Source organism: Gekko japonicus, unplaced genomic scaffold (genome assembly GCF_001447785.1).
Source record: "Gekko japonicus isolate JY-2015 unplaced genomic scaffold, Gekko_japonicus_V1.1 scaffold2753, whole genome shotgun sequence".
NCBI classification, from domain to species: domain Eukaryota; kingdom Metazoa; phylum Chordata; class Lepidosauria; order Squamata; family Gekkonidae; genus Gekko; species Gekko japonicus.
The window spans coordinates 136,750-151,065 of record NW_015173219.1 but is presented as its reverse complement, the minus strand read 5'-3'; the positions used below and the strand labels follow the sequence as shown (position 1 = coordinate 151,065).

The window sequence follows — 14,316 nt, the reverse complement described above, 5'->3', positions numbered from 1 at the left end:
CATTTCAAGGACTCCGGATTTATTTATTTGGCACCGGCAGTGCATATGCAGTAAATCTCTGGCAGCTCCAGTTAGGGAAATTCAGATTCTGAGAGAGAACTTTGTCCCCTTGAGATCCAGTATACCTGTTGCCATTCAGACAATACTGCGCTAGATGGACCAGTAAGGTTACTCAGTACGAGGTAGCTTTGTTTTCATATTCTCAGCTCCATGTCCTTCAAGCCCTTCTTTTCTGTCTAGCATTGCTAGTTGTATCCTGCCCTTTTTCCCTAAGACGCTCAGGGCTCCCCTAGATGTTACGTAACATTCAGGAACGTTTTAATGTCCAGTTGAAAAGGCTCACTGGGTAGAGCACATATTCTGCATTCCCCAAGTTTCTAGTGCAATTTCCAGCCCCTCTAGTTGGCATACCTCCAGTAATAGTTCTTGGCTCCCCTAGATGTTACGTAACATTCAGGAACGTTTTAATGTCCAGTTGAAAAGGCTCGCTGGGTAGAGCACGTATTCTGCATTCCCCAAGTTTCTAGTGCAATTTCCAGCCCCTCTAGTTGGCATACCTCCAGTAATAGTTCTTGGCCCTCCTTCCTGCTTCTGGTGTAGTTTATGTGTTTTTGTTAAATTGTTTTATAATTTTAGGTGTTGTTTTTAATTTAACATGTGCAACCTTGGGGACCCTGACTGGTCAAAAGGTGGCATTAAAATGTTTTAAATAAATAAATAATAAAGTATTCGAACGAGCCAGGTTGGGAACGATACCTGAGATCTAGAAGAACCACTGCCAGTGAGAAAAGACAATACTAAACAATGGTCTGATTCTATGTACGAGGTTCACATTTTCTTTACTGTCACACTCCTGTGCTGTCCTTTTTCCTTCAGCCATCTTTCCACCTTCAGTTTCTTTCCCTTTCCCCTTGGATGTTAAACATTCCTTAACATCTTTTCCACTCACCCAATAGTAGGAGAGGATGGAGCTTTTAGGCAATATATGCTTTTGCTATCCATCCATCCATCCATCCATCCATCCATCCATAAATGTAATACACTATGAATGACTTTAGAGGGGGTGGGGAATCCGTGCTTTCCCTTCCTTTGTTCTATAGAATGGGGGCAAACCCACTCATTTCATTGAGTCCAGCTGTAGAATATAGGTCTGTGTGGTGGTGCTGCTTTCGTCTTGCTGACCTGCCAGGATTTTGATACTCTGCATTAGAGTCACTGGGAACCATTGGTTAGTTGATTTGCTTTCTATGGCTCATTGATGCTTATTTTTAATTTTGATTTCCCCCCCTCCCCTCTCCTTTCTGTACTGGCAGCAAACACTGGAGATGAACCTCAACAACCTGGTTAAGCGCAATAGTGAACTAGAAAACCAGATGGCCAAACTGATACAGATCTGCCAGCAGGTGGAGGTATGTGTGCTAGCTACAATCCATCATTTGTTGGCTGAGGGTATGTTTGTGTGCAGATGCTGCATGTGGGATGGGAGGAGAAGGAAATGCCATTGTAGCTCAGTTGCTAGTAGCCATGCAATGTGTCATGAGAGTATGGAATAGCATCCTTCCACATGAAGGTTCATTGAGAGCAAATCTGTATATTCGGATAAACCACCTGTTAGAGAAGGGGTGTCGAACTTGTTTGTTACGGGGGCCAGATCTGACAATAAAGGTCACTTGGCTGGGCCATGTGTGCCATAAAATGTAATGCCAGGTACCGGAGATATTATAAAGGACAGCAGCTGGTAAGCTCCAAAGCCCCATGGGCTGGGGGGAGGTGCAGAGGAAAACCTGTATGGGCAGATTGGAGAGCCAGCGGTGCAGCACTGGGCAGATGAAGTTGTTTTGCCATGCTTGACTGCTGCAGATGAAGTTGTTTTGCCATGCTGGAGCAACAATCAGAGTGGCTCTGCCCACTCCCCTCTCCAAGCAGTCTCCTGTTCCCTCCCTCGCACTGGTTGCTCGCGGGCTGCCTAAGAGCCCTGGATGGGCTGGTTCCGGCCCTCGGGCCTTATGTCTGACACCCCTGTGTTAGAGCATTTAGAAGTTGTGTCATTTCAGACTGCTGCACAGGGTTGAGCATTACAACATTATAAAAATTCCCCATATTTCGAAAGCTAGCCTATGAGGGAGTAGGACCTTCCCTGACGCACTAGAAGTTTTCCCCAGAAGCAGGGAGATCTCAGAGGATCATTCACACACAATTATTTTTCCCAAGAGATAGATCAAGATGGGTAGCCACGTTAGTCGATCTGTAGCAGTAGAACAGAGTAAGAGTCCGGTAGCACCTTAAAGATTAACAAAACTTGTGGTAGGGTATGAACTTTCATGAGTCCCTGCACACTTTTGACGGAGCAGGAACTCATGAAACCTCATACCCGACCACAAATTCTGTTAGTCTTTAAGGTGCTACTGGACTCTTACTCTGTTCTACAATTATTTTCTGCCTGTGCTCTGAAATAGAAAATTTGGGAATAACAAGAAGCGGGACCCGCAATACTCGCGGTGGTGGTGGGGGAATATTCCTAAAGGCTCCTGGTCTGCGGAAGCAGCTCCACAGGTAAGCCTTCTCCCCCCTCAGCGAGGCCTGAGTGCCTCCAAGCTGCCGGGCCTGCAGATTCCCCCCCTCGCCACTGATTTTCCCTCCCCCACCCACGGGCACTGGCGGCGAGGCCTGAGTGCCTCCCAGTCATCGGGCCTGCTGATTCCCCGCCACCGCCAATTTTCCCTCCCCTCTCCCCACGGGCACTGGTGGCAAGGACTGAGTGCCTCCCAGCCATCAGGCCCACCGATTCCCCCCAGATCTTCCCTCCCCCTTGTTGGCACCGGCGGTGAGGCCAGAGCGCCTCCCAGCCACCGGCCGCTGCAAAGTTCCCAGAGCGTTCTCTGTGCATGCGTAGGGAACACTCTTACTTTTTTGGGATTTAAATATCCCCCGTACAGTTTTTAAAACTTTTTAGATTTTTCTGCACACCTAGGGGCTGCCCCAAGTATGCAGGAAAATCTCCCTGCCCCCCAAGTGCCCCCGACATGTGGATTTAGATATCTGCACGGAGGGGACAACTTGGCTATGAGATATATAGATATGTTGCATGGTTTTAATGTTACAGAATGGGGTGGTGGCCTTGGACTCGTAGGGGCAAATTCCACCTCTTGCGTATGATGTCACACACGAGACATCATATGTCAGAGGTCATTCTGGCTCCCCCAGATCTCGGGAGGGGCTCTTTAAAACGTTATGACCGCATTTTTCAGGCTCCGTGCCAGAGCACCGGGCCTGAAAAACAGCCTGCACAGTCCCCACCCCTTTACAGGCTCCCCGCTGAACGCCAGGGCTGAAAAAGGGCCAGCCAAATGTCAATTATGGCCCCGTTATATCATCCAAACTCGCAGGGTAGCTGCTGGAGCCTCTCCCCAAGATACCAACCAAGTCTGAAGAGCATTTGACCAGGGGGTCCAATTCTACAGGCCCTCAAACAGGTTGCCCCTATCCCCTCCATTGTTCTCTATGGTGGGGAAAAAGTTACTAACTCTAGTCAGGACCAATGTTCCCTCTAAGCTGTGGAGCCTTGTGAGCAAAAATTCTACTTTGTGAGCTACTGGCATGAAAGTTGTGAGCGATCGATTGGGCTGCTGCATAAATTAGTTTGCTCTGGAGCCGTCCTTCCTGAGCGAAGGCAAAAATGTGTGAGCCGGAGGCTGAAAAACTGTGAGCTAGCTCACACTAACTCAGCTTAGAGGGAACACTGGTCAGGACGTGGTTTCAATATTTTGGGCTATGTTTGCAAGCCACCTCAAGAGCGAGATTTTATGTTGAAAGGGGGGGGGCTAGAAATATTACAGTAAAGAAACCCATCACATTTTAATCCCCCCCCGGCCCCCACAGTGGCACAGGGTGGCACACATGGTTCAGTCTGCCTTCATTATATTCTCACAACCACCCTGTGAGATTGGTTACACTGAGGGAGAGGGACTGGTCCAAGTGATGCACAAATCTGTGCCCTTGGCCGAATTGGAATCACACAGTTGGAGTCCAACGAGTTAGATGAGTATCTGTTTATTGCAATTAAAACAGGAAATACAGGGCTGAGTACCTTACAGCACTTAGCAACACCAAGCTCTATTCTGCCTTAACCAGGAAGGGCAGAAGGTCTTATACCCCCAATGACATCACATATAATTTACACATTCACGAACCTTTAATTGATACCAAGCAGTTAACATCATAAAAGCATCATTTGACTATAAAACTTACTATTGGTCTCCCATGATACCGGTCATGTATGCCAGTGATTGCATTTGCTTATCTGGTCTTCAGAACAATGGGAACATTAGAGAACACTGGGACCCTTTCTGGCCTTGCTTATGGAGAGCTAGCTGATAAGGACTACGATTCACATTAAACTTGGCTCTTGGCGTCCTTGCAACTCCTAATTCCATCTACAAAGGCTTCTTATACAAAAAATGCAATTATAAAATATATATGTTCTGCTAAAAGTTTCTCTAATCAGAAGATTCTAGGTTATATACCAAGATCTGAATCTATTATGATGCAGCTTTTAAAGGTACAGTGACAGCTGTCAATATATATATATATCAAAGAGAGAGTCAGAAGTCACACTCAGAAATCACATTCTTTTCCCCTTGTCCTACACAAGGAGCAGGGATTTGAACTCTGGGACTCTCCAGCCATAGGCAGGCACTCTCACTGTTAGCGCTACACTGGCTCAACTTGTCTGGCCCCGTCTACTATCACCCCAGCCTCCCACCCTTCGGCACTTTCTTAGCCATCCATCGCTTGCTTCTACACACTGTGGGATGTTGCACTGTAGCAGTCATTGCAACTGGGTTGATTTGTCCACACATGATAATCCAATGGCAAATAATTGCTGAAACCTGATAGTAGCGCAATATCCAGATCAATTGTTCCCTTAACTTGTATTCCTCTTGGGCATGGGCATCTGTTTTCCATTCTGTGGGGCCCTCTTCCTTTATTATTCCATCCCCTCTCCTGTCTAGCAGTTAAACTGGGCTCGCTCTGTGTAGCAGAAGGATCACTGTATTAGCTTATTACAGCAAAATACATTTTAAGAAGGAAACTCATTGGCAGTTTTAAGATTAACAGATTTATCGTGGCATAAGCTTTCATGGACTAGAGCCAACTGTGCCTTGGATCACATTGCCTTTTTTGATCCCTCAGTTTACAGTTTTAATTCCTATGCTGATGTATGTGTGTGGGCCAAATGAGGATACACCATGCCAGCAGGCTTTAGTCCACAAAACCTTTTGCCACAAAATAGGGCTCCCTGCTATTCTTTCAAGACTCCTTCTACCAGCACAGACAAGCCCAGTTTCATCAGATCTCAGAAGCTAAGCGGGGCCGGCCCTGGCAAGTACTTGGATGGGAGACCTCCAAGGAATACCAGGGCTGGGATGCAAAGGCAGGCAATAGCATGCCACCTCTCTGAAACATCCAAGCCACACCAGGGGTCGCCAGAAGTCAACCATGACTTCCAGGCATGCACAAACGCATGTGCACGCGCACACATACAAATACTCACCTATTTTTTTAAAGACTCCTTCTACACTGCTAAATAATCTTTGGGGATGGTACCTCCCCCCACCAAAAAAAAAAGTATTCTTAAGCATATCCTGTAAATGTACCTCTCCTGTTCTGTGTTTACCTGTAGGAACCTATTTTTTCTTCTGAAAGGCCTCGTGTACTTGTGTATGGGGTTGGCCTTTTTAGTGCCAGAACCGGACTTTGCCCTCTCCTCAGGTGATGTGATTCCGCACTAGACTTTAAATCCTGGTTCAATCCTGTTCCTGAACTTACATTCTACACTACACTCGAGTTTCCACATTACATTGAGGACACCACAGTTTTGCCCCACGTCCAATGTTCCCTCTAAGCTGTGGAGTCTTGTGAGCAAAAATTCTACTTTGTGAGCTCCTGGCATTAAAGTTGTGAGCGAGTGATTTGGCTACTGTATAAATTAGTTTGCTCTGGAGCCACCCCTTCCTGAGCGAAGACAAAAATGTGTGAGCCGGAAGCTAAAAAACTGTGAGCTAGCTCACACTAACAGTGCCCACGTCCCGGGATAAATGGATGCTGTTATAACCAGGGATAAATGCAAGGTATTGTGTCGCGAGACGAACTCTGATAAAACCAGGGATGAAATCCAAGTGTGGAAAGGACCACTTACAGGGTAGTAAACGGCTCTTCCTAGGATTTGAAATTTGGTAACAGTTCGGTGAGGACAGCAAGGAGGAAAATCAAAATGCCTTCTCATTCCATCTGAAGTATATCTCCCCAAGCACCAGGAAAATGTGATATGGATTGAGTTGTGTTTGGAACTCGGCTCTGCAGTCCCTTCCAGCCTCCAGGAGCCCTGGGGAGCAACCCAACCTCGCTGAGCACTGCTTCCAGTCACATTGTCAGTGGGCCTCCTGTATAGGATCCTGCTCCTCACGCCTGTCCAGGAATGAGGGGGAAACCTACACTTTACAATACATTAACAATAATCCAGAAAGGTAGGCTACCTTCTCAGGATTTCAGAACACTATAGCCACCAGGATCTCTACTTAATCCCTCGCCAGCCTGAGATTAGAGATCCACAATCTCAGTTGGCATGTGGGTTTTACACATTAGCAACTCTACTCAGAGGTGCAAACTTTTACCTAGGTAGCGTATATGGTCAGCGGGTTAGGCTGCAAGATTCAGGCTTGGGATTCAGTTACACATCAAAACAGACAAGTTAGAAAACCAGAATAAGTTTATTCAGTAGAGACGTAGCACAGACTAGAAGGATTTCAAAATAACAAAGTCTAGCCAATGTTTTGCCTTAACTACACATTAGGGATGCATATTTACCAGTCAGGAACAATTATCAGTCCAGAATAGTCCATTGTGATAATCCAGAAGCCCCAAGGGATTTGGAGCAAGAAGTCCATTATTGCCAACCATGTGCTCAGCTCCAAAGCAGTTCTTTGTCTCTCCCAGAGACCACATGGCAGCACAGCATCTCAGGTGAACAGACAGAGAGCAGCAAAGATTGCAGGAACAGAACAGGAGAGAGAGAGAGCTCTCTTCCAGGGGATCAGACAATTAAACCCCAATCTAATCATGACTAGCCATGGCCATCAGCCAATCACGAGTAGGAAGGGTGTGTCCAACTTTTGGGTTGTCATGGTAGCTTTGAAGGAATAAGTTGGAAGTTTGGAAAACCACGCCCACGGTCACATGGCCCCCAACCCCCAAAACTTCATTCTGTATGTGACTGTTTGCTTGAAGCAGCAAAGCCAGGCTCTTTCAAGTCTGGCTTTTCCACTAGGGGTGTGAAGGAATGGGTGGTTATATGGCAGGGCTGTAAAGTTTCGGCCAAATGGGCAGGCCATATAGGAAATGCAACACAGCAGGGTAACAGCAAAACATTCCAGGGGAATGCAAAATGCCTTCTTACTCCATCTGAAGTATATCTCCCCAAGCACCAGGAAAATGTGATATGGATTGAGTTGTGTTTGGAATTCGGCTCTGCAGTCCCTTCCAGCCTCCAGGAGCCCTGGGGAGCAACCCAACCTCGCTGAGCACTGCTTCCGGTCACATTGCCAGTGGGCCTCCCTCCCTCCCCTTCTTCACCCTGTTGGGATTCCCTCCATCCTTTGCAAAGGCCCTTCTCCCATCTTCCCAAACTGCCTCTTTTCACTTTGGGGTCATGACAGGCAGAGGAAAGAATGGTCACTTGGTCATAAGCTCAGTTTTTCCGAGCGGAAGTGGCTTCTGCAGGCAGGGAACTTATTCTTCTTCTTTTTTGGCATTGCAAATAGCAGGAAAGACAAACTAGAGGAAATAAGCAGTTCACCTTTAAACCCATTGAGAAAAAATGGCCTTCTCCAGCCAGGCAGCCTTCTTTGTCTGGATGATACCAATCAGGCATCTTTTGTCTGGCTTTCCGAGGGAGCGTTCTGTCCTCCGCCACCCATCCTCCCCAACCCTCTTATTACGACCCCGGTAAAAACCAGATGCCACCAGATTAATGCTTCCCCCTGGCTATTAAATGGCCGTGACTTCATCAACAAAGCGCTTTCACCCAGCGCATCTCAAGGCAAGAAGGAACTTAATGCCTTCTTCTTTCCAAAGGCAGAACAATTAATAGTGAATTAGCTGGTTGCTTTGTTTACCGAAGGGATGCAGGGGGAGAAGCCATAGCAATTAGTTTCTTCTTAATGGGCTATTGATTTTCAGTTACTAAATTAAGAAGCGGTTCCTTGAACAAGGCAAAGTTTTTAGATATATAATAGGAATAAAGATAACTGATCTATGGCAGCAGAATCTAATTTGATAAGTGCTTATGTGGTTTAGTTGAGTTACAGTTTTCTGGTGGGGGCCGCACCTCCCCCTTGGCTCACGGTCTACTCCCCCCCCCCCGCCAGCTGTTTGGTGGGCAAATGGATGGGGCCATGTGGAGGGGGCCTGTATGTTCTTCCCACAATTTAACCACTCTTCTACTCCCCTCAGTCCCACTGATTCCCCTGTGCAAATCTCTCCCCTCACCAAATAGGTTTTGGAGTGGGATTACAGATTATCCCAAGGAAAGTGTGCTTTTGCAGGGGAAAAACTCTTTACTGCAGGGGCCCATCAGCCCTAGCGTTAGTGTTAAGAGCACAGATTAGCTTTGTTGTACCATGTTCACTTTCTGTTCTGTACTGCAGGGGCCCAACAGCCCTAGCTTTAGTGTTAAGAGCACAGATTAGCTTTGTTGTACCATGTTCACTTTCTGTTCTGGTTGTGGGCAAAAGAAAGTTATCTGTAGGACAATGGCCAATTTCCAGTGTGCTGCCTGGCACCTGTATTTTGCTGGGATTCGTGCAAGGAATGCTGGTCTGTTAATCTGAACCTGTAGGATGCTTTTTGTGTTCTTAAAGGCAAGGATGCATGCTCAAAACTACGCAACAGTTATGTCATAATTGTGAGAAAGATCCTCAGTGTGCAATCTTGGGTTGTAGATTTAAAATGTAACAATTGGTGGACTGCATGCAATAATTTTGTTTTGAAAAAAGTAGACCCCACAAGTAGACCCCACAATAATATTTGTCTTTTCAAAATGCAGCCTTTACTGAAAAATCTTAGGTTTTAATCTTTCTCTACAGACAAAGGCCAGATATATGAAACTCTGTTCTCGTCATCCTTTGTTACTCTTTCCCTCTTTTGGTCTACCCTGTTGAAATTTCACTGGTAAGATCTGGGCAGGGACATCCCTTTCTTTTCCTTTCCTTTTAAAAAATTTACCTGGTGCTCTAAAGTGTTGTGTTCAGTGACGCTGTATAAATAACAGCTCCTCTAGGGAAGGCAAAACACAATCAGGGTAGACTGGTCATGTAACTCGCAAGGAAATTTCCCAGTAGGCCACTGCCTTAGAGGAACACTGGTGGCCAGAAGCAAGCATACTCAAGCTCTAGTAGTTCTGCCAGAGCCTCAGGGGCCACTCAGCTCAGACCCTTCATGGTGGCAGTTTACCAAGTGTCTTTACTCGCATTGCTGCAGTTTTCGGAGGAAGCAATGGGTGAGCTGATACCTACTGATGGTACTTCTGAGTTGAATGACCCCTGCAGCGCTGGCTTGTGGCACTACAGGGGCGATTTTCACTTCCTGATCCACTGCTGAGCACGATAACCTGCTTCCTCTGAGAATCTCCTGGATTGTACTTGTCTGTCCCCTATGATGGATTTGCTCCTTGTTTGCAGCAGTTTCGTTTACAACTGTACATTAAGGTCGCCAGCCTCCAGGTGGTAGTGGAATCTCCTGGGATTACAACTGATCCCTAGGTGGCAGAGATCAGTTCACCTGGAGTCACCTGTTTGGAAAGTGGACTTTATGGCCTTATACCCCATTGAAGTCCCTCCCCTCCCCAAACCCCACCCTCCTCAGGCTCCACCTTCCCAATCTCCAGGTATTTCCCAACCCAGAGCTGGCAATCTTACCATAGTTGTTTGTGGAAGAGGGATTTGTCTTTTTCTTCTTTCTCTTCTCCCCCCACCTCATAATGGTGTGTCAAGCTTTTTGGGTAGGCTATAAAGCTCAATAAGTGAAATGGTCATGAAGCAAGAAAAGAGAAAAGTACAGTTTAAACCCCGCTAGGAGATTTATGAGTCCCAAGAAGCCTGCCATGAGTCAGCCAGGGCTCAGTGATAGCAAGGACTCCTTAAGAGAAGAGGAGCCTTGTGTAGCCAGCCTTGAGTTAACAGAAGCTGACCAGCAGGAGAATGAGCTGCAAGCTTGTCAGGTTTCACAGCCAACAGCTGGTGCAGAACTACCCACACCTTCCAGTCGTGATTCAGCAGGTGAATCTCAGTTGGCCATTCCCAACCCACCGGTATCATCTACACCCTTAAAGCACCGCAGATGAAGGCTGAGAACGGAGCTACAGACAAGGCGGTAAAGTGCATGCCTCCTGGCCCGACACCAGCTGCTTGCTGATAACAAAGATATGTAATTACAGGATTGCTTCTGATTAACTGGGTTGCAAGCATGACCCTTAGGTGTGGGGCTATAAAACCAGCCAAGAAAGGCTGTTAGGCGGGGGCGCAATGCATACGATAGACACTAAGCCACCGACTCTGCCTTGCCTGACTTCTGGACCTCTGACCTTGGACTGGAGAACTCTGCTTTGCCTGATTTGTGGCACCTGATACTCGGAGGCTGCAAGCCAGTACAAGGCTGCTGAAGTGACAACAGCCTTGTGCCACTGCACAGATGTGAGAGTTATGAGGATATACAGAGTTGTCTTGGACCAAATCAGCTTCGTGATCCTTTGGCAATGCTCACTCAAACAGGTGCTTCAGCTTAACAAACTGTTCATTCAGTTTAACTCTTGTATTGTTTTCACCATGGGTAGTTTTGCACGTTACAAATAGCCTGAAGCTGTATTTAGAAGTCATACTTTAACCATAGTTAAGGGAAAAGGTGCACAAACCATACTTGTTACCAGGCTTACTCCTGTTCTAACCTGTGGAATTGTGGTTAATTATTACCTCTGATTACCTGGGTCACAGGACCAAACTACATGTTACATTTTACACCAGTTTGCCACAGGGATTTGCAGTCATGCTGTAGCTACGAGTCCGTGATGCATGAAAGCACTGCAGGGGCCCAATTCAGATCAGGATCATGGTGTGTGTGGGGGGGAGGAACTTGAGTGTTATTTCCCCCCTTCGTAGGTCCACACATGTACTGAATACTTGCATGTGCAGCACCGAACAAGAGAACCACCACCTTCCTCACCACTTCAGCTTGGAAAAACAGAGGGAAGGTAGGAGCCTCTCCTCCCCACTTGCACCATGGTCCAAATCTGAACTGGACCCTGTCAGAGTCTAGGAGCAAGCCAAATCAGAGTCCAAAGTCAGAGTCAAGATTCAGTCCAGAAGGTCAGTTACCAAAGAGCAAAGTCCAGTTCAGAGCTTGGTCCAGAAAGCAAGGTCTAGCAGTCCAAGGTCCTGTACAGGAGCAAGCAGGTCCCAAAGCCAGACCAAAGGTCACAGGAGTGGAGCAGAATCAGGAGCTGTGGTCACAGAGTCCACCAAGTGATGACTTGTTTCTTCCACACCAAGCAGTCTCTCTTGACTGGCTTTTATAGGCATCTGTTGCAAGGTCTTACTTGCAACAAGAACCCTGCATCATCAGCAAGCAGCTGGCATCAGGCCAGGAGACGTGTGCTTTGTCTTCTCTCCCGGAGCTCCATTCTAAGTCTTCGTCTCCACCGCTCAAAGGGTGTGGGTGAAACTGGAGGGCTGGTAACGACCACTTGGGCTTCATCTGTTGGAACCAGGCTGGAAGGTGCTGGTGGCTCTGCATCAGCTGTGGGCTGTGAAGCCTGACAAGCCTGCAGTTCATCTTCTTGCTTGCTGGTTTCTGCTGCTTCAGAGCTGGCTACACAGGACTCCTCTTCCCCTAAGAAGACCTTCTCTCCTGACTGATCCACAACAGGCTGGTGAGGTACTTTTATACAGTGTTGCTATTAGGGACTCACAGCTGCAAGTTCCCTATTGGGAACTCATGTAAAACATAATGTGTAGTTTTATGTGTTAACTAGATTTTCTGAACTGGGATTCTAGTGTATAATTCAGATTTAGAACCCCGGTTAAGTGTGTGTAGGGAGCACAACCTCCAGTTAACTAGGCAAGACTGCTTTCCTACACCACCCATAACTAGAGTTAATTTTAAACTATATTTCTCCATGCAGGGGTGGGGTGTGTGTGAGGCACATGTGCAGACCAGGCAAGATGATTGATTCAAGCATGATTCCCCTCTTTATGGCTAAGGGCAGTGTCTGAATCATACTGGAAACCCTGGCCAGGTGGTTTCAGCTTGTGTCTCTCAATGTTTAGGGAAGCGTTTCTTCCCTCTGCACATTTTACTTCTCTGCATTTGTGTCTAGTTTTTCCTCCAAGGAGCTCAAAGCAGCTTTCATGGGATTATGCTATTATCCCTCTGAGATAGGCTAAGCTGGGGAGATGGTGGTCCAGGATCACCAGGGGTGTGTACAGATAACGAAGAAAAGTGTTAGATGTGAGCCCACTTGGAAGCGTATTATGTACCATTTACCCCCCCGAGCGAGTGTTGTTTTTTTAGGGGAGTATTCCGATGTTAAGTATAGTTTGAACAGTGGCATCTGGCCAGTCACTCAGTGAAGTCACCACCATCCCCCAAATTATGCACAGCACTGATTGGCCAGCTTTCCAGTTATAAGGCCATTTGTTTCTCCTGTTTTGGGGCAGCTTTTAAAGTGTAAAAAAAAAACCCTTGAAAGAAAATAATAATGAGGACTAACAAATGCTTGAGCAGATCACCATGCAAAGTGCTTGCCAACAAAAACAACGCTGTCAGCCTGACAGCCCTGAGTGTTGGATTTATTCATTTGCTTCATTTACACCCTGCCTTTCTACCTGGGGGGGGGGGACCCAAAGCCAATAGCATCATTCCCCTCATCTCCATTTTGTCCTCGCGAAACCCTGTGAAGTAGCTTGCGCTGAAAGAGAGAGTAGCTGCCCAAGGCCACCCAAAAAACTTTCATGGCAGAGTACCCATTTGAACCTGGGTCTCCCAGAGTCCTAGCCCAATACTATACCAGTCAGGCCCCTTGTCAGGTAGGTGGGGCTGAGAGCGTTCTGAGTGACCTATCACTGGCCCAAGGTCACCCAGCAGGCTCCATGTGGAAGAGTGGGGAATCAAGCCCAGTTCTCTAGATTAGAGTCCACCACTCTTAACCACCACACTATGCTGGCTGTCTCTAGTGATCTGGAAGGTGTGTTCATGTTATTGTTGGGTGGGAGACAACAACGGTGCCAAGGGCATAGACTTTCCAATTTTGGGGGGGGCTGGGCCAGAGCTGCCGCCCTCTGCAAGCCTGGGGCTCTTCGTAGGCACCTCCAAGGCACTCCCCCCTCCACAGCCCCACCATGAGACCCTCAGGCAGAGCGGGCTCCGGGGGCCCAAACAGGTGCCGGCAGGAGTGGGGCTGAGCAGCCTCCCATGATGCCTGCAGCAGCTGCCGGTGTTCTTGCTGACCCTGTGGAGAAGCAGAGGCAGGTCAGGGGGCGCAGAGGCCAAGAGCCAGGCTCCCCTTCTGGCCCAAAGAGCCTCCGTCTCTGGGGAGTCCCTTCCCTGGCAAGGAAGCCCCTGAGAAGGCGTGGCTCACTTATGCCAGCGAATCCAAGGACCCCCCCACACACACAGCCGTCGAGGACAGCAGGCCGGGCTCCCTCCCACTGGCTCCCTCCTCGGCTGGTCAGTCTCCCTGCGAGTCATCCCCCCCCCCCCTGCCCCGTCCGAGCGGCTGCCGGGTCCTCCTTACAGGGTGGACTGCCAGTCCTTGCCCCACGTCAGCACTTCCTTGCACAGCAGCCAGAAGGTCTCCGGCTCTGCATCTTGGTGCCAGCCTTGTCCACATGAACCACTGGCCCACAAAGGCTGCAGAGGGGGGCAGGCAAGCAAGGGCTAGGCTGGCGGGGCGGGCGATCCGAAGGCTGCAGAGGGGGGGATCCGAGCCCTAAGCCGGGGTGGGGAAGGGCCCCCCATGATGGGGGCAGCCGGCTCGAGAAGAGCCCCAGGAGGAGGATTGGAGCCTTTCCTGTCACCTCCAGGAAAGCGAGGCTGGTTCTTGCCCCGGGACTGGAGACCAGCAGTTCGAGCCCCTCAGTCAGAGGTTGGTTCCTCCTCCTGGGAGGCCAGAGGACGCTTCCTGCCAGGAAGGATCGGGGAATTTCCCAACCTGGTGTTGGCACCATTCATAGGCATAGACTATGAGGAGCTGGTACCCCATGGAAA

At 48.2% G+C, this 14,316-nt stretch overlaps 1 protein-coding gene across 1 annotated transcript in view; it reads left to right on the top strand.

The window, feature by feature from the left end:
• Positions 1-1,313: 1,313 nt before the first annotated feature.
• Positions 1,314-14,316, top strand: part of LOC107120067 (probable E3 ubiquitin-protein ligase MID2) — a gene marked incomplete at its 5' end in the record, with an annotated part of 72,865 nt that continues 59,862 nt past the window's right edge. The window contains one exon of the mRNA XM_015422705.1: positions 1,314-1,409. Coding sequence (XP_015278191.1) covers positions 1,314-1,409 — 96 coding nt within the window. The remainder of the gene's footprint in view (positions 1,410-14,316) is intronic.